Source organism: Zootoca vivipara, chromosome 10 (genome assembly GCF_963506605.1).
Source record: "Zootoca vivipara chromosome 10, rZooViv1.1, whole genome shotgun sequence".
Taxonomy (NCBI): Eukaryota; Metazoa; Chordata; class Lepidosauria; order Squamata; family Lacertidae; genus Zootoca; species Zootoca vivipara.
The window spans coordinates 49,885,222-49,902,775 of NC_083285.1; the positions used below are offsets into that span (position 1 = coordinate 49,885,222).

The window sequence follows — 17,554 nt, forward strand, 5'->3', positions numbered from 1 at the left end:
CATCCCAGCTAAGGCTGAAGAATGGTTTAAGTGAATCTGAAAGCTTGCATATGTTTTCAGGTTTCTAGTGAGTTAATAGTTTAGGGAGCATAAAAAAAACACATGTGCAGATGCATAATGTGATATCTCAAGAGGCTGGGGGGAATATACACTGGAGAAGAGTTGCTGTCCTTCAAAGTTTCTCTAAGACTCATAACAGAATGGATTTGTATTGCTATAAAGCTGCTGTAGTTCATGATCCTTGATCCATTACATGTAGTAATGATAAGAAAGCCAGCTGTCTGCATACTGGCACTTTTGATCACCTTGGTGACAGAGATCAAAATCTCCCTCTTTCCCATGAAAGTAAGCCAGAGAAAGCCTTTGCAAAGCCATGGCACCAAATTGATAGGTCAGTTTCCTTCGGATTTTAATAATTTCTCCTGTTCTTCCGTAATTCCTCAGAGCTCTGGCCATCTTCTGGTAGGTCATGATCTTCCGATTTCCCTTGCGTTCCCCCCACAGTTCTGCCAATTTCTCCTTGTGTTTGGAAACAAACTGGAAGACGCCATTGGGCTTATCTAACCACTGGATGCAGTTTGCCAGGTCTGGATTATGGAGAGATTCGTGAATATATTCAAACAGGCGAAGCTTCTTCCTGCCTATCAGGAAGTTTAAAAAAATAAAATTAAACAGGTTCAATACCTTGCCCCCAAATGGGATATTGGAGACTGGCTGATAATTATCCAACATGGTGGGATTCAAGGGAGGCTTTTTCAATAGAGCTCTTATAACTGCCTCCTTCGGGCATGCTGAAACCATGCCTTGCTGTAAGAAGGCACTGACCATTCCCTTCACCCACTTAGCCCGTCCCCCACTGGCCCTTCAGATGAACAAGGAAGGACAAGGATCTAGGATCCTTGGGCTGTACAAAATTAAAAAGTATCCATTAACACTGGACAAGCAGAGGCCAGTTATATCCACCAGATCTGTATCAACTATAGCATCCAAGTCAGAATGGATCCAAGTGATTTTGTCAGCAAAGTGCAGAACGAATTGTTCACAGTGGGCCATTGAGTGGTCTAAATTCTCCTCACGTTGGCCAAATTGTAAAATACCCCTGACCCCACATCTCATTGGATGTCGGGATTTGACACCTACCTTTCCTTCCATTCTGAACAGAGGAAAGCTGCAAACAGCTTCTCTGTGTGAGTGAGCACAGCGGGAGCTGATATAAGTGCCTTCCACTGCCCATAAAATTGATGGGGCATGCCCATATAATTTTGTGGTCCTCTCTTTCTGCTCTTTTAGATACCCATTTAGATGTGGCAGACATAATGTCATGCCTCTTCAGCAACCATTTTATGTTATGCCACATCCCCATGGCAGCCATTTTGTGTTATGTCATGCTCCCACAGCTGCCATTTTGTGACTGGTGCCCATGGTGCTTAGTCCAAATACCAGATGTGCCCACTCGCCCCCAAAAGTTGACGAACCCTGATCTAGAATCAAAACAATGCACACATGTAATTGCCAGAATGTTCACAAACCTTTCCTGCCTTTTTGCTGCAAAGGTATGGCACACATCTCTGGATTTTCTGGAACAGTCTGCAGAGTATGGTACTCAGCTGCACCCAGATAAAAATCTGCCTCTGTATTCTTAAAGAAATGGACAATAATAGTGTGAGGAGACGTGAAATGGAGTGAAGTTATTTACCGTACCTACTCTCTAGAATTCCACAGTGACCAAAGCCTTCTTCAATGAAGGAGCAAAGGTCTGTGGAGCTATGCTTTGGCTTTGCCTCTGATGGTGAAGGGCTTTGGCTAATCCCACAATGGCTATCTGTCATGAGTGTAGCCGGGGGGCAGGGAAGGGCAGCTACCCTCCTAAATCAATAAAAATCAATAAAAATACACAGCAAACTGAGGTTCTACCCCCCACCCCAGCAAAAGGTCTGCCCCCTAACAAAAATCCTGGCTACGCCCATGCTGTGACTCTGAAGTGAGGAGGACCTCACACATAGACTTCTATGCATGCAACCTTCCCAAAGCTCTGAAACTCTGATCATGCAGGGCCCCAGGTCTTCACACATAGAGGTCTACATGAAAAGTATTCCCCACCTCAGATTTTCATGCTAAAAAAGAAGAAGAAGAGTTTGGAATTGATATCCCGCTTTATCACTACCCTAAGGAGTCTCAAAGCGGCTAACATTCTCCTTTCCCTTCCTCCCCCACAACAAACACTGTGTGAGGTGAGTGGGGCTGAGAGACTTCAGGGAAGTGTGACTAGCTTATGTGGAGGAGCGGAGACGCGAACCCGGTTCCCCAAATTATGAGTCTACTACTCTTAACCACTGCACCACACTGGCTCTCATGAGCATGGTAGGAGCAGGGCAGGGGAAACTAGTCAGAGATGAGACTTGAGACTCTCTCAAAGCCACACACCCTTCCTGGGTCCCACCGATCACTGGTCCTGTTCTGCACTCTCCTGCTTTTGCTCAGCTGGAAAGCATCTTTGAACTCTGATGATGCCTCTGGCTTGCCTGGATAGAGAGATGTGGGTTGTGTACATGTAGAAACTTTTGATTTTGTGTGACTGGAATATAGCCTACTGAACAAAGGTGGGGTCATAAGCTTTGCTTGTTACCTCTGGCCCCAGTCGCTATAAACATGTGGCCCCCAATATGGCCCTTGGGCTGAAACAGGCTTCCCACCTCTGATGTCAAGAATGCAATAGAACAGAATGCATTTTTCATTTCTCCGCCACCACCCCTGCACTTAAATACTGAGTTTTACTTACTAGTAAAGTCGGTGTTTCACTCCAACTATATATTGGTTTATCTGATAGGTAACTTGGATTTGCTTGGAGAGAATGGTGATGGTAAGTCAAACAGTTTTTAAAGTCTTCTTGGAGAAAATAAACAGAATATGTCAGCAAGAGGTAAAGAAGAAATGTAAACGCTCCAGGGCATTCATTTACAATATTTATTTGTTGCCCAATAGCAATATGCTGCGAGGCTTACAGTTAAATGCTAAATTACAACCATAAGCAATAAAATGCTAAGCAGAGAATACAAACAGTTTAAAACTAAGTGTATAAAAGAAAATAATCTCCACATGGAGGATAATGCCTGAACAGGGCTGTTCAAAATTCTACTCTACTGGAGAGCTCACTCTGAGATGTGTCTTACACAACGCAGATCAAATTCAGGACACCATTTTCCCATGCAAGTTGCATGACCCATGCAAGATCATGGACCCAGAAAGAGCATTTGGGGGGGGCATAGTGCCCAATCTTTTTTGGGGGGAGGGTTAAGATATTGGCCCAAAATCACACAAGAGTGAGGCACCCAAAATGGCCACCATACTCTCGTGGTCGTGGGGGGAAACGGGATGTCACAGTTTTTCCAGGACAGTTGATGGGTATGGCTTACTGTATTGGACTAGGAAGGCCTAGGTTCAGATTCTCACTTAGCCTCAAAGCTGAATAGGAGATGATGCTGCAGCAACCATGATCCCCCAGCTAAACAAACCTCACAGGGCTGTTGTGCAGATTAAAATGGGAGGGAATAAGTATGCCATCCTGGGGTGGAAATGAAACTATAAATAATTAGATTTAATACACATTTTACTCCAGCAATTGTTTGCTGGATTCTTTGTCCATAATGTAAATTACCATAAGTTTTTTAGGCTGAACACATCAGATTTGAGGGACAGGTGGGGAAAACAGAAAGTGTGTCTTTTTCATGTATATTCTGACATTCAGAAATAATTGGAACTTACACATAATCAAAACTTGGGACTTTGGGGAGAAGAGCAGGATAAAGATGTAACAAATAAAATAAAATAAAGCTGGAAAATAACTAGTTTTGCTTTTTTACCTGGCGCATAATTACAGTCCCCATAGGAATGTTGCTGTAACACCTCCAAGGCATCTTCAAAGGCTTGTCCTAGCAAGTCTTGATCTGTAAAACTCTGTGACAAACATATAACTGAAAATGTGCAAGATGCAGCTTTGTATACACCATTATATATATTTCCGAAATATCTATTTGGGAGTTGCCAGACTTGCTCTCTGAATTTGAGTGGGGGCGGGGGGCATTTTCCAGGATGACAAAAGCCTGCTGCCCAAATTAGGAGAGCAGTCGGGACATGCAACCGTTGCATTCACTGTGATGAGTTTCTGAGAGATGTGATTAGGGCTGTCCATATCGTGACAATGCTTTCATAATTTTTGACCTGGGAATATATCGCCATGAAGCCAGCCAACGCTTCTCTTGATTCCTGCAGCCCCCGTTAACTCTCCCAGCTCGTCTCTCCCCTGCCTCCTTCAGGGGGCAGTGAATCAAAAGAGCAGGCTCTGGCAAAAATCACAATGAGAGAAAAATCATGAAGACAGCCAACTGCCTATTAAACTACAGAATGGCGGACAAAGTTTATATCTTCACCACATTTTGGTAATTTCCGTAAGCATATGCTGCTCTGCATCTGACAGATCTCCAGCTGAAGAATGACTAAGCAATGATAGCAATTAAAGTGACTTCATAAAGAATTCCTTAGAAAAAATTGGAAAGCTTTTCTCAAAGAAAGAAACCAATGGCTTGCAAACTTACCATTTCTGTTTTTAAAAAAGCAAATATCAGATCTTCAAGCCTGTGTAAGAGCAAAACAGCTTTATTTAGAGCTGGAGTTACTGTTCAAAATCCAAAAATGACATTGAGGTATAATTTCTCTTCCATAATTGATGGCAGATTCCACTCCTATTACCAATTTAGTTTATTTACTCATGCACTTTTCCCCATTTATTTACAGCCCAGACTTACTAAACTGCTTTAATGATCAGTTCCTCTTCCCAGAGAGCTATGGGAATTGTAGTTCTGTGAGAGTGCTAAGTGTCTCCTAACATAGCTGCCAAGTTATCCCTTTTTTAAGGGATTTTCCCTTATGCTGAATAGGCTTCCTCGCGAGAAAAGGGAAAACTTGGCAGCTATGGTCTCCTAACAATTTCCAGTACAGTACTCTTAACAAGCTACAGTTCCCAGGATTCTTTGGGGGAAACCATAACTGTTAAAGTGATATAAATTCAAAAGGAGAGTTTTACTTTATTGAAAAAACTAATCCCACTTCATTGCAAGTATGATATCAGTGAACTGTGTAAATGATTTATGGATTTCCTGAATTATATTAGAGACAACTCTTTTGCAAAAATGTAAATATTAGGCAAAAATGCATATACAGATGTGTTTACTAGGAGAAATACCCCAAAAAGCTTACACATTTTCATGATGTTTTTTTTTAAAAAAAAACTGATGTAGAAATGTGGTGAACTGAATTTAAGATTGGAAAAATGAGAAACTGAGAGAAACCAAAATTCATATATTTGCTCATCTCTAGTGATGGGAGGGATGCACATTTTTAAAAATAAAACAAGTAATGATGTTTTACTGGAGTATACATAATCACACCCAAAAGACAATGGAAAGACAGAAAGAAAGAAAGAAAGAAGGAAAGAAAGTTTAATATTACTGGTGAATTTAGATTTCACTAGCCACAATTATTGTGACTGCAATTTGCCACGCACAGCAAAAAATTAAAACACTGGGGTATTAAAAAACAGGTTGTGACACATCCAGCTGTGTCACAGAGACGGTCCTCGACAAAATAAGCCTTGGCTTCTGCTCAGTGCATGGGATGGAGAATTTGCCAAAACCTGTTATTCTCCTTGCTGGACAACAAGCTGATCATTTGTCAAAATTCTTTTCTCGCTGACTGTCCATCAAAAAGGGAAAATAAATGTGCCAGCCTCCTCCTGTGCCTTTAATAGTAATTTTATGAACATGAATGAGCAAGCGAAGCTTTGTATGGCTTGCAGCTAATATTTGCAGATCAAGCTGCTGTTAAAGGTGACTGTTAGTTAAAATGTTAGCAAACCTTTAGGGCACAGGAGCCCATGTCCCACTTTGCACCTGGTTACATTGCAAGCAGCTGAAGTCACTGGCTTTAGAAAGGCATTACTTTTTCAGAGAACTGGTGGTTAGGAAGAAGAGTTTCATACCCTTCATCATTTCTCCGATGAAAATAGGGACGTCCCATTCCATAATGATAATTTTACTATTTATACCCCACACATCTTACTAGGTTACCCCAGCCACTCTGGGAGGCTTCCAACACATATTAAAACATTAAACCAACTTCCCTACGTAGGATTGCCTTCGGACGGCTCAGGGGTTGGATAACTCCACACCCTCCAACATTTCTCCTATGAAAATAGGGACATCCTGGGAAAAGTGGGACGGGATCAAATCAGAAATCCGAACGGCTTCTCTAAATGAGGGACGCCCCTAGAAAATAGGGACACTTGGGGGGTCTGGAGTTGCTGTTCATCACTCTGGGCATCAGTTATATGTGGACAGTTGCTGGTGTCCACAAAGCCCTGTAGGGTGTACTGGAGCATACGGTATGCCCAACTTCCACCCTTGCCCTTGCTTCGCATTAAGAAAATAATAACAGCGGAGGTGCTTAGAATTATAGAATCATAGAATTGTAAAGTTGGAAGAGACCACGAGAATCATCTCGTCCAACCCCCTGCAATGCAGGAATCCATAGCTGCCAAGTTCTCCCTTTTTTAAAGGGAAATTCCCTTATGCTGAATAGGCTTCCTTGCGAGAAAAGGGAAAACTTGGCAGCTATGCAGGAATCTTTTGCCCAACCTGGGGCTTGAACTCACGACTCTGAGCTTAAGAGTTTCATGCTCTACCAGCTGAGCTATCCCCAAGTTATCTTGGCCCACCCAATCACATTCTGGCTGCTTGCCACACACATCGCACCCTCCCCACCCCCGGATGCCCTCACTCAATAGCAGTACTTTTGAATGGGAGCCAAGTGACAGTAGGGAATAAAACAGCTAAAATCTTTCAGCAATTATTCTGGAAACACTTACCTAGGAAATGGCACTGACTCGAAGTGCACAGGAACTGCCTTATAGGCAACATAGGAAAAAATTAACTCCACAGAGGGGCTGCATTTAAATAAACCATTTTGGGGAAGTAATGTAATTGGGGATTTCTCTTTAAAACAAAAGATGCAGCACACTGCTGCCTTGGCTTTAAAAAAAGAGGTTTTGCCGCCTTTTCATGAACAAAGGGAAAAGGCAGAAAGAAGAAGGAAGTTTCTTAATGCTAGAGGGAAAGGGCAAGCACGAAGGTGGACCCGAGGTTAGCTATTCTGCTGGAAAGAAATGGAATCAATGCTTTGAAACTGAAGAAGATTTAGGCAGCAGAGGCTGGTTCATTAGGACAACTGGGGCATTGCCCCACCAAGCTCCGTCTGCCCTCAACCAACCCCCAGATTCCTGCCACCTTGCTTACAACCAACCAACTGCAAAAAGAGAGAGAGCTTTTGAATTGGAGGGCTAAATGCAAAAGAGGACAGCTTCTTCAGTTCTACCACCCTAAGAAGTTCTGGGTGGTACTGGCCCAGGAGAAAGCATTATCTGTGCCAGCTCCCCAGTTGCGGAATTCCCTCCACACAGCGCTTCATCTGGCACCTTCACTATACAGCTTTCTGTGAATGCTTGAAGGTGCACCTTTTTAAGCCTTGGACACTTGAGATATATATATATATATTTCTTGCAACTGCAATTTCTTTTAAACTGTTTTTAATGTTGTGTTTTCAATTAATGGAGTTGTAGAGCTGGAAGGGACTTGGAGGGTCATCTCGTCCAATTCCCTGCAATGCCCTGGGACCTTAAGGTAAAGAGTGGGCAATGAAATAAAATAAAAATAATGTAGAAGAGAGAATGCATCCCTTGTCATTTTTTTTCCTTCAAATAACTTTTATTCATTTTCCAATATTACAAAATCACAAAAAATAAAACTTTAAAAAACAAAAAAGGGATAAAAGAAAAGAAAAAGAAAACAAATATATCAATTCTTACATTTTTTACTTAACATTGTTGACTTCCTCAATTCCCCCCTCACTGGGTCCATTTTAAAATTCCAATTAAGCAATTTCCATTTCATATCTTAAATCATTCTAACACATTTTATCATTATCACTCAAATATTCTATTCTAAAAACATCATCTATTCTTCATCAATAGTTAATCAATTTATCCAAATCAAGATTTATTTTCCCATCCTTCTATCTTCTATTTCTCCCCTTAGCCTAAAATTTATTACCAAGTTGTTGTTTTTCTGTATCCCTGCGTATGCTTGCAGGTGTGTGTGTGTGTATGTACACCCAAACACATATCTTCCTATATACATATAAATGTAAGACTGTTGTCATGCTCTGTAGCTTGCGGCCATGGCAACACCAGTATGATCAACGGCCGGCAAGAGAGCAAGGAACAGCGGTGGTGCCAGGTGGCCCAGGCAGGAACGGGGTCAAAGGCGCTTCTCAGAGCAGTTTAGCAAGCTGTTCTGGGAAGCACACGTCTTTATTTGAGCATGTGCACTTGAGCACTGAGCCATGTACCAAACGGCTGAACTTCAGAAATGAAGACTATAACTTAAAAGGGCAGGGGGGGGGGAGAGAACAGAGAGAAGGGAGGGGGAATAAGAGAAGGTCCTGTTTATTGTGAAAACCCTAATAGGCAATAGAGAGATAAAGAATGCACTTTCCTGATTCCCACCCTCAAAGCCAAGGCCTGTGTGAGCCACATACTTCAAGCACCAAAAAATAGTTAAACAGAAGGAGTTTTGAAAATGTGAGGCATGATGACTCGGCGTGGAATTCATAGCTGCCAAGTTTTCCCTTTTCTCGCGAGGAAGCCTATTCAGCATAAGGGAAAATCCCTTAAAAAAAGGGATAACTTGGCAGCTATGGGAATTTGGAACCAAAGCTGAATGAGCAGTAAATTTCCTATCACTCTGCCATTCTCCTTTGCAAGTTGTTCAACCGAACTTACCAAGCAGGTTCTGTTTAGTGTAAGAAGCATGCTTAAGACCAAACGAAGTGCTTTTAATTCTTGTTGAATCCTACACCCAATGAAACACATGTTTAAGCTGTCTATGGAAATCAACGGGGATTAAAATGGCTCATCTTTGGCCGGATTACGGACAGTCTTTTGAAAGCCTTGCAATGGCTGAAGAAACAGAAGGCCTTCTCATATGACTATCTGGTAGCCATGGAGGGAGGGAGGTGGGGCATTTTGTGTCTGGACTCCCCACCCCCACCCCACCCCCATTTCCCCTGCTGGTTAAAAAAGTTTTACGCAGTCATTAATTTGTTTTGTTCCTGTAATGTAATAAAGGTAAAGGGACCCCTGACCATTAGGTCCAGTCGTGACCGACTCTGGGGTTGCGCGCTCATCTCGCATTATTGGCCGAGGGAGCCGGCGTATAGTTTCCAGGTCACGTGGCCAACATGACAAAGCCACTTCTGGCGAACCAGAGCAGCACATGGAAACGCTGTTTACCTTCCCGCTGTAGCAGTTCCTATTTATCTACTTGCATTTTGACGTGCTTTCGAACTGCTAGGTTGGCAGGAGCTGGGACCAAGCATTGCCTTCTAATTATTCTACTTCTTGTGACCTACCCAGGGAGCATACGTTATTTGATAGTTTATATATTGGGTGCCCCCAGAATTTGCTGCCTGAGGCATTCACCTCATTCTACCTAATGGTAGAGTTGGTCCTAGTTTCACATTGACCACACTCTCTCATTTTATTATATTAGTGCAAGGGTCAAGTTCCAGAAGGAACTTGGAGGGGCTGCATCAGCACATGGACGGGACGTCTGCAGCACACACAAGGCGTGTTCATGCACACACATCATATACATCTCCCCAATGCCACAAGGTAGCCTTTTTCAAGCATAACTCCTACTCAGCAGTACTCTGGCAAATGCTTCCTTGGCATCATATAACCCAAGGCAGTGCCCTCTGTTGGGAAGTCCCATTGAGAAGGGAACAATTGAAAACCGCAACAACGAGGAACAGATCTGAACATACCATTTTTTTAAAAAAAAATGCTTTACTTTTCTTCAAAATGCTGAGAGCATCATTTCCTCTGTTCATTTCCTAGCCACCGCCACCCCCAAAATGCACCTAGCCAAGCATATTTTAATCAATCAATCATTTATTTTATTTTATTTTTTAAAGTCCCATTTTTTTGCCCTTGGTTGAAGTGGCACATTTAATATTATCTTTTGCTCCAAGTAAAGAGGATGCTCATCTAAAATGCACATAAATCCACAAGGAAGTCATAAGCGGGGCATATTCCCCTAAAATGTACATCAAAGGTGGCCTTCCAGATGTTCTTGAGGACCACAGCGCCCATCTTCCCTGGCAGCTGGCTGGAGCTGATAGGAATTGGGGTCACAAAACACCTGGAGGGTCACATGTACATTTGTTACACCAAGAGGACAAAGCAGCCTTACATAATAATTGTATGCATGTTTACTAGAAGCCCTACTGTGTGCAACAGATTTATGGCCAGGAAGGTTGTGCTTAGGATTGTAAGCTTCAGGTGTAATTTCATACCTTCATACTTGGAAGAAAAAGCTACTGAAATTAATGGAATTTACTTCTGAATAGACATGTATAGTTTCTGTTTGTTAGCAGTGCTTTTTTTCCTTTAAAAAATGTTTAGGGGTGCTCTCATTTTGTCTTAAAAAGAAATCTCCATTTTATAGTTCAAATTGGAAAAAATAAATACAGTAAATGGACAAAAGTACAAAGATTCACAAAATGTTTAGGGATATGCATACCCCTGCGTCCCCCCAGAAAAAACCACTGTTGTTAGTCTCACTCTGGTCATGTGTCCCACCATTTATTTACTTTTAATAATAGCTTTACTCTGCTTAGTTACCTGCAACACAGAGCTAGCTCACAAAAGCATTTGTTTTGTTTTGTTTTATTTATACATTGTTAGCATCTCAGGATGGCTTGCAAAAAAAGTTTAAATCACCATAAAATAAATCAAACCAAGAATTTTAAAATGCCCCAAGATTAAAAAAAAGCAGAATAAAAGCAGTCAAATGAATTTTAAAAAAACACAAAGCAGCATAAAAGCAACATCCAGAGGATTTAAAAGCCTACAAGAATTAATAAAAAGACTATAGCTGGAGCTAAAATGACATTAAGGCAAGCATCCCTGGGAGAACATTCCACAGTCAAGGGACCACCACTGAATAGGCCCTTTAGGGTGGCCTTGTGTCCTACTTTACAGGACACAGTTCTTTGTTTGAAGGAACCTTCTGTTTGTAGGGCTGTGTGGTCGAAGTCTGCTTGAAAAATAAAAAACAGTGGAGAGCAGTTGTATTCTCATTTTGTATTTTTCTGTTGTGAACTGCCCTGGAATCTTCTGATGAAGGGCGGTGCACAGATTTAATACATAAATAATAAATAAATAAAACCTCACTTGGACTACTGCAATGCGCTCTATGTGGGGCTACCTTTGAAGGTGACCCGGAAACTACAACTAATCCAGAATGCGGCAGCTAGACTGGCGACTGGAAGTAAGCGGCTGCTGAGACCACATAACATGGGTGTAGACAGGGGGGGGCAGGAGGGGGCAGCTGCCCCCCCCCTAGAAGCAAAAAATTATTGTATTTTACAGACCATAACCAATACTTTGCCCCTCCAAAAACTGAAGTGGAAAGGGCTTTGCTTTGGCAAGAGCAGCTCTCCACTTGCTGGGGGCGGGAACACAGCTGTAACAAAAACACATCAAATAAATAAAGCAAAGTGGCTACCAGTACTTAAGCAGTTAAGACAATGGAGCAGAATATCCCTTCAGGCAAGGTCCACCCTATTCACCCTATTGTTATTCAGTGGGAGTTGTTAATGGGCATTCAGGGATCGCATTAAAAGTTCTATTGGCGATTTAATGAGGGTGCAGAGGATTCAATTTGACTAAGGTGGCCCTGCAAGGCTAAAAGGAAGTGAATAAGAAGGGGGGGGGCTGTAGCTTTGATAGACACAGTGATGTTTATAAAAAGCATTGGTGTTCCAGTCTGCCCCTCCTCCTGCATCTGTATACTGTAAATCAGGGGTGGCCACCTCCCAAGAGACTCTGATCTACTCACAGAGTTAAAAACTGGGAGTGATCTACCCCCTTTGGGGGGGTTCAGGTCAAAGCTGTTGAGTTTTTTTAAGGAAGGGAAGCCCTGTTTTGGGGGGGTTAGGTCAAACTTGTTGAGCTTCTTTTAGGAGGGAGGGAGGCCCATTTTTGTTTAGGGCTTCAGGTCATAGTTCAGCTTTTTTTAGGGAGGAGGAAAATTTGGGTGAGCTTTTTTTAGGGGTGCCAGTGATCTAGCAGTGATCTACCACAGACATCCAGTGATCTACTGGTAGATCACAATCTACCTGTTGGACGTGCCTGCTGTAAATCAAGCAGAGAGAAAGCTGCTTACAAGGCTCCTGTACAGGTGTACCGGTATCTTCCTCTTGCTGCAGAGTTCTAGCATCACAGCGTCACCCAGAGGCACCCACAAATGTGAGTTATCCCTCTCTCTATTTCTTCCTTCTTCCTTCCTTTCCTCCCTCTTCCATCCTCAATAAAATACTGGGGGGGGGCAGATAAGCCCCACATAGAAAGCCCATCAACATGGGGGGAGGACTCTTTAAAATACAGTATTTACCAGTAATTTCTTTTGGGGGGGGGGAGGCACCTAGGCCTCTAGGAGTTGGCTGCTATGCCTAGGACAATTCAAGAAAGCAGAATCATGCATATGCTATGGTAATATATCAATAGAATCATGGAATTGTAGTCGGAAGGGACCACAAGGGTCATCTAGTCCAACCCCCTGCAATGCAGGAATTTTTCCCCAATGTGGGGCTTGAACCCACAACATGGTTGAAATATTATGCTGATATGCAGCAACGCCTCGGAGCCATCGAGACTGCGGCCCTGTCTTGCCTCGCCCTCGCCTGCCCTGCCACCCCCTCTCCCCTGCCCGACCCTCCCATCCTCTTGCTGCAGAGTTCCAGCTTCACAGCATCACCCAGAGGCACCCACAAATATGAGGTATCCCTCTCTCTATTATTCCTTCCTTCCCTCCCTCTTCCATCCTTAATAAAATACTGGGGGGGGCAGATAAGCCCCACATAGAAAGCCCATCAAAATGGGGGGGGGGAGAGGCACCTAGGCCTCTAGGATTTGGCTGCTATGCCTAGGAGTAGGACAATTCAAGAAAGCAGAATGATGCATATGCTATGGTAATACCGTGTTTCTCATATTATAAGTCATGTCTTATATTAATTTTTTCTTCAAAAAAACACGACATGGCTTATTTTTGAGGGATGTCTTATTTTTTAATAAAGTGCACGCGGGCGCTGTTTGCCGGGCTTGTCAAGCCCAGCAAACAGCGCCCGCTGATCTTCGGTGACAGGCGGGGGTGGGCGGAGAGCGGAGAACGATCTCCGCTTCCCCCCCACCCCCGCCTGTCACACAGCACAGGTCGGCGGGCGCTGTTTGCCGGGCTTGTCAAGCCCAGCTAGGAGCGCCCGCCGATCTTCGGTGACAGGCGGGGATGGGGGGAGAGCGGAGAACGATCTCCGCTTCTCCCCCACCCCCGCCTGTCACACAGCACAGGGCCGAAGATCGGCGGGCGCTGTTTGGCGGGCTTGTCAAGCCCAGCAAGGAGCGCCCGCCGATCTTTGGTGACAGGCGGGGGTGGGGGGAGAGCGGAGAACGATCTCCGCTTCCCCCCCCACCCCCGCCTGTCACACAGGACAGGTCCGAAGATCGGCGGGCGCTGTTTGCCGGGCTTGTCAAGCCCAGCAAGGAGCGCCCGCCGATCTTTGGTGACAGGCGGGGGTGGGGGGAGAGCGGAGAACGATCTCCGCTTCCCCCCCACCCCCGCCTGTCACACAGGACAGGTCCGAAGATCGGCGGGCGCTGTTTGCCGGGCTTGTCAAGCCCAGCAAGGAGCGCCCGCCGATCTTTGGTGACAGGCGGGGGTGGGGGGAGAGCGGAGAACGATCTCCGCTTCCCCCCCCACCCCCGCCTGTCACACAGGACAGGTCCGAAGATCGGCGGGCGCTGTTTGCCGGGCTTGTCAAGCCCAGCAAGGAGCGCCCGCCGATCTTTGGTGACAGGCGGGGGTGGGGGGAGAGCGGAGAACGATCTCCGCTTCCCCCCCACCCCCGCCTGTCACACAGGACAGGTCCGAAGATCGGCGGGCGCTGTTTGCCGGGCTTGTCAAGCCCAGCAAACAGCGCCCGCCGATCTTCGGTGACAGGCGGGGGTGGGGGGACAGCGGAGCACGATCTCTGCTTCCCCCCACCCCCGCCCGTCATACAGCACAGGGCCGAAGATCGGCGGGCGCTGTTTGCCGGGCTTGTCAAGCCCAGCAAGGAGCGCCCGCCGATCTTTGGTGACAGGCGGGGGTGGGGGGAGAGCGGAGCACGATCTCCGCTTCCCCCCCACCCCCGCCTGTCACACAGGACAGGTCCGAAGATCGGCGGGCGCTGTTTGCCGGGCTTGTCAAGCCCAGCAAGGAGCGCCCGCCGATCTTTGGTGACAGGCGGGGGTGGGGGGAGAGCGGAGAACGATCTCCGCTTCCCCCCCACCCCCGCCTGTCACACAGGACAGGTCCGAAGATCGGCGGGCGCTCTTTGCCGGGCTTGTCAAGCCCAGCAAACAGCGCCCGCCGATCTTTGGTGACAGGCGGGGGTGGGGGGAGAGCGGAGAACGATCTCCGCTTCCCCCCCCCCACCCCCGCCTGTCACACAGCACAGGTCCGAAGATCGGCGGGCGCTGTTTCCCGGGCTTGTCAAGCCCAGCAAGGAGCGCCCGCCGATCTTCGGCTCTGTCCCCCGATGCGCGACGGCTCGGGGAAGCAGGCAGGGAGCTCCTGCTGGGTCCCGCGCCTTCGCCTCTCGCTCGGTCGGGGCTACACGACATGGCTTATTTTCGGGGTATGTCTTATTTTTCACCAACCCTTAGAAATCCTGTCATGGCTTATTTTTTGGGGATGCCTTAAAATATGAGAAACACGGTATATCAATGGAATCATAGAATTGTAGTCGGAAGGGACCACAAGGGTCATCTAGTCCAACCCCCTGCAATGCAGGATTTTTCCCCCAAGGTGGGGCTTGAACCCACAACATGGTTGAAATATTATGCTGATATGCAGCAACGCCTCGGAGCTGTCGTGACTGCGCCGTGCCTTCCCTCGCCCTCACCCGCCCTGCCACCCCCTCTCGCCTGCCCGACCCTCCCGTCCTCTTGCTGCAGAGTTCCAGCATCACAGCGTCACCCAGAGGCACCCACAAATATGAGTTATCCCTCTCTCTATTTCTTCCTTCCTTCCTTCCCTCCCTCTTCCATTCTTAATAAAATATAGGGGGGGCAGATAAGCCCCACATAGAAAGCCCATCAACATGGGGGGGGATGACTCTTTCACATACGGTATTTACTAGTAATTGGGGGGGGGAGGCACCTAGGCCTCTAGGAGTTGGCTGCTATGCCTAGGAGTAGGACAATTCAAGAAAGCAGAATGATGCATATGCTATGGCAATATATCAATAGAATCATAGAATTGTAGTCGGAAGGGACCACAAGGGTCATCTAGTCCAACCCCCTGCAATGCAGGAATTTTTCCCCAATGTGGGGCTTGAACCCACAACATGGTTGAAATATTATGCTGATATGCAGCAACGCTTCGGAGCCGTCGTGACTGCGGCCGTGCCTTGCCTTGCCCTCGCCCACCCTGTCACCCCCTCTTGCCTGCCCGACCCTCCCGTCCTCTCCAGCCAAGCAGGGTAGCCGCCGCCGTTGCCAGCCCCAGAAGCACAAGGTGGCCGCTGCCGCCGCTGCCGCCACCACGATTTCGTCAGGCCAGCTGGCCCTGTAGCCCCGCCCACGTTCCCACTTTGTGGCCCCGCCCCTGAATGATCATGGCTTGCCCCCCCCCCTAGTTTTGATCCTGGCTACGCCCTTGCCACATAACACCAGTCTTGAAAGACCTACGTTGGCTCCCAGTATGTTTCTGAGCACAATTCAAAGTGTTGGTGCTGACCTTTAAAGCCCTAAATGGCCTTGGTCCAGTATACCTGAAGGAGCGTCTCCACCCCCATCATTCTGCCCGGACACTGAGGTCCAGCGCCGAGGGCCTTCTGGCGGTTCCCTCATTGTGGGAAGCCAAGTTGCAGGGAACCAGGCAGAGGGCCTTCTCAGTAGTGGCGCCCGCCCTGTGGAATGCTCTCCCATCAGATGAAAAACAACTACCAGATTTTTAGAAGACACCTGAAGGCAGCCCTGTTTAGAGAGGCTTTTAATGTTTAATAGATTATTGTTTTGTGTTTTTCTGTTGGGTATAAATAATAAATAATTATTATTATTATTATTATTATTATTATTATTATTATTATTATTAAGTGGGTCCCCAACTGCGTGTTTTGGGCAAAGGCTCAGGTATGAAAAGGTTGGAGACGACTGATAAGAATAGCTGGATATGCCTCAAGGTATATTCCATATGCCTGTGAACAATTGCCTGTTAGCTAATGGTCCCTGGATATCACTTTGCTGTAGTGGCTAACCAGATCTGGGTTTTCTCACTATCTGAATGGGAGACCATCTGGGAATGTGTGCTGCTTTGGATTTCATAATGGGTATAAATGTAAGTAAGTAAGTAAGTAAGTAAGTAAGTAAATAGTATTAGTTGACCTCATCAGTTGCTGGGCTATGTTAAAGCTTAATGGGTGAGGGAACTTTGCATGACAGGAGAGCAGTATTCAATATGCTGGTTTTAAAAGAAGCAGCTAATCCAAACAAAACCTTGTTTGAGAACAGGGTTGCTATATTTTCTCTGTGTATCTTTTTCAGTGAATGCCTGGGAACCGGAAGCAAGAAGATACAATCATTGTTTTTGTAAGCAGCAAATATTCCATCAATCATTTGAGTTGCTGTGATGTACCACGGAAAGACACTGGCTCCACAATGTGGCCTTTTTGTAGCACTGCATCCGATTTTGTGTGTGGTAGACACACGTCATATATGTCACTGATGTAACGTAAGCATATATTGAAGAACCCCACTCCCTGTCACACCTGAATTTCTCTGAGTGTGTTTCTCTCGCACTATTTGATTCTCAGTCATCTGAATAAAACTTGCTATTCTGACACAGGTGAATCTGCTTGATTCCCTGCTCAGAGGGCAAGTTTTTTGGGGGGAGCTGAAGTACATCATCATTACTGCAATGATTTGTTGTATGTGGGGCTGCTTTTGAAGACAGTTTGGAAAATGCAGCTGTGTCAGACTGGGGCAAAATGATCTGAAAGCATTACACCAATCCTGGTTAGCAATTAATTTTTGAGCCTAATTCAGAGTTCCAGTTTTAATCTATAAAGCCTTATGTGGCTCAGGACATCAATACCTCAAAGACCACCTGTTCCCACATGGACCAACTTGGACCATGTGCTTGTCATCTGAGGCCCTTCACTGTGTGCTCCCTTCAAGGGAGGTGTGGAGGATGGTGACACAAGAACAGGCCTTCTCATTGGTGGCCCCCTGTTTATGGAATGCTGCCCCCTGGGAGGCATGCCTGGGACCATCACAATCTGTGTTTAGGCACCAGGAAAAATTCTGTGTGTAGGCAGTCTCCTTTTCACCCCCAACTCTAAA

General features: G+C 45.8%; 1 protein-coding gene across 1 annotated transcript; it reads right to left on the minus strand.

Moving 5' to 3' along the window:
- Positions 1–249: 249 nt before the first annotated feature.
- On the minus strand, positions 250–6,044 carry SPIC (Spi-C transcription factor). The gene is made up of 6 exons (XM_035127839.1): positions 5,995–6,044; positions 4,593–4,632; positions 3,861–3,954; positions 2,780–2,886; positions 1,530–1,638; positions 250–641 (listed from the first exon to the last, which is right to left on the minus strand). Exons 1-6 carry the CDS (start codon positions 6,042–6,044, stop codon positions 250–252), a joined length of 792 nt encoding a protein of 263 aa, XP_034983730.1.
- Positions 6,045–17,554: the final 11,510 nt, after the last annotated feature.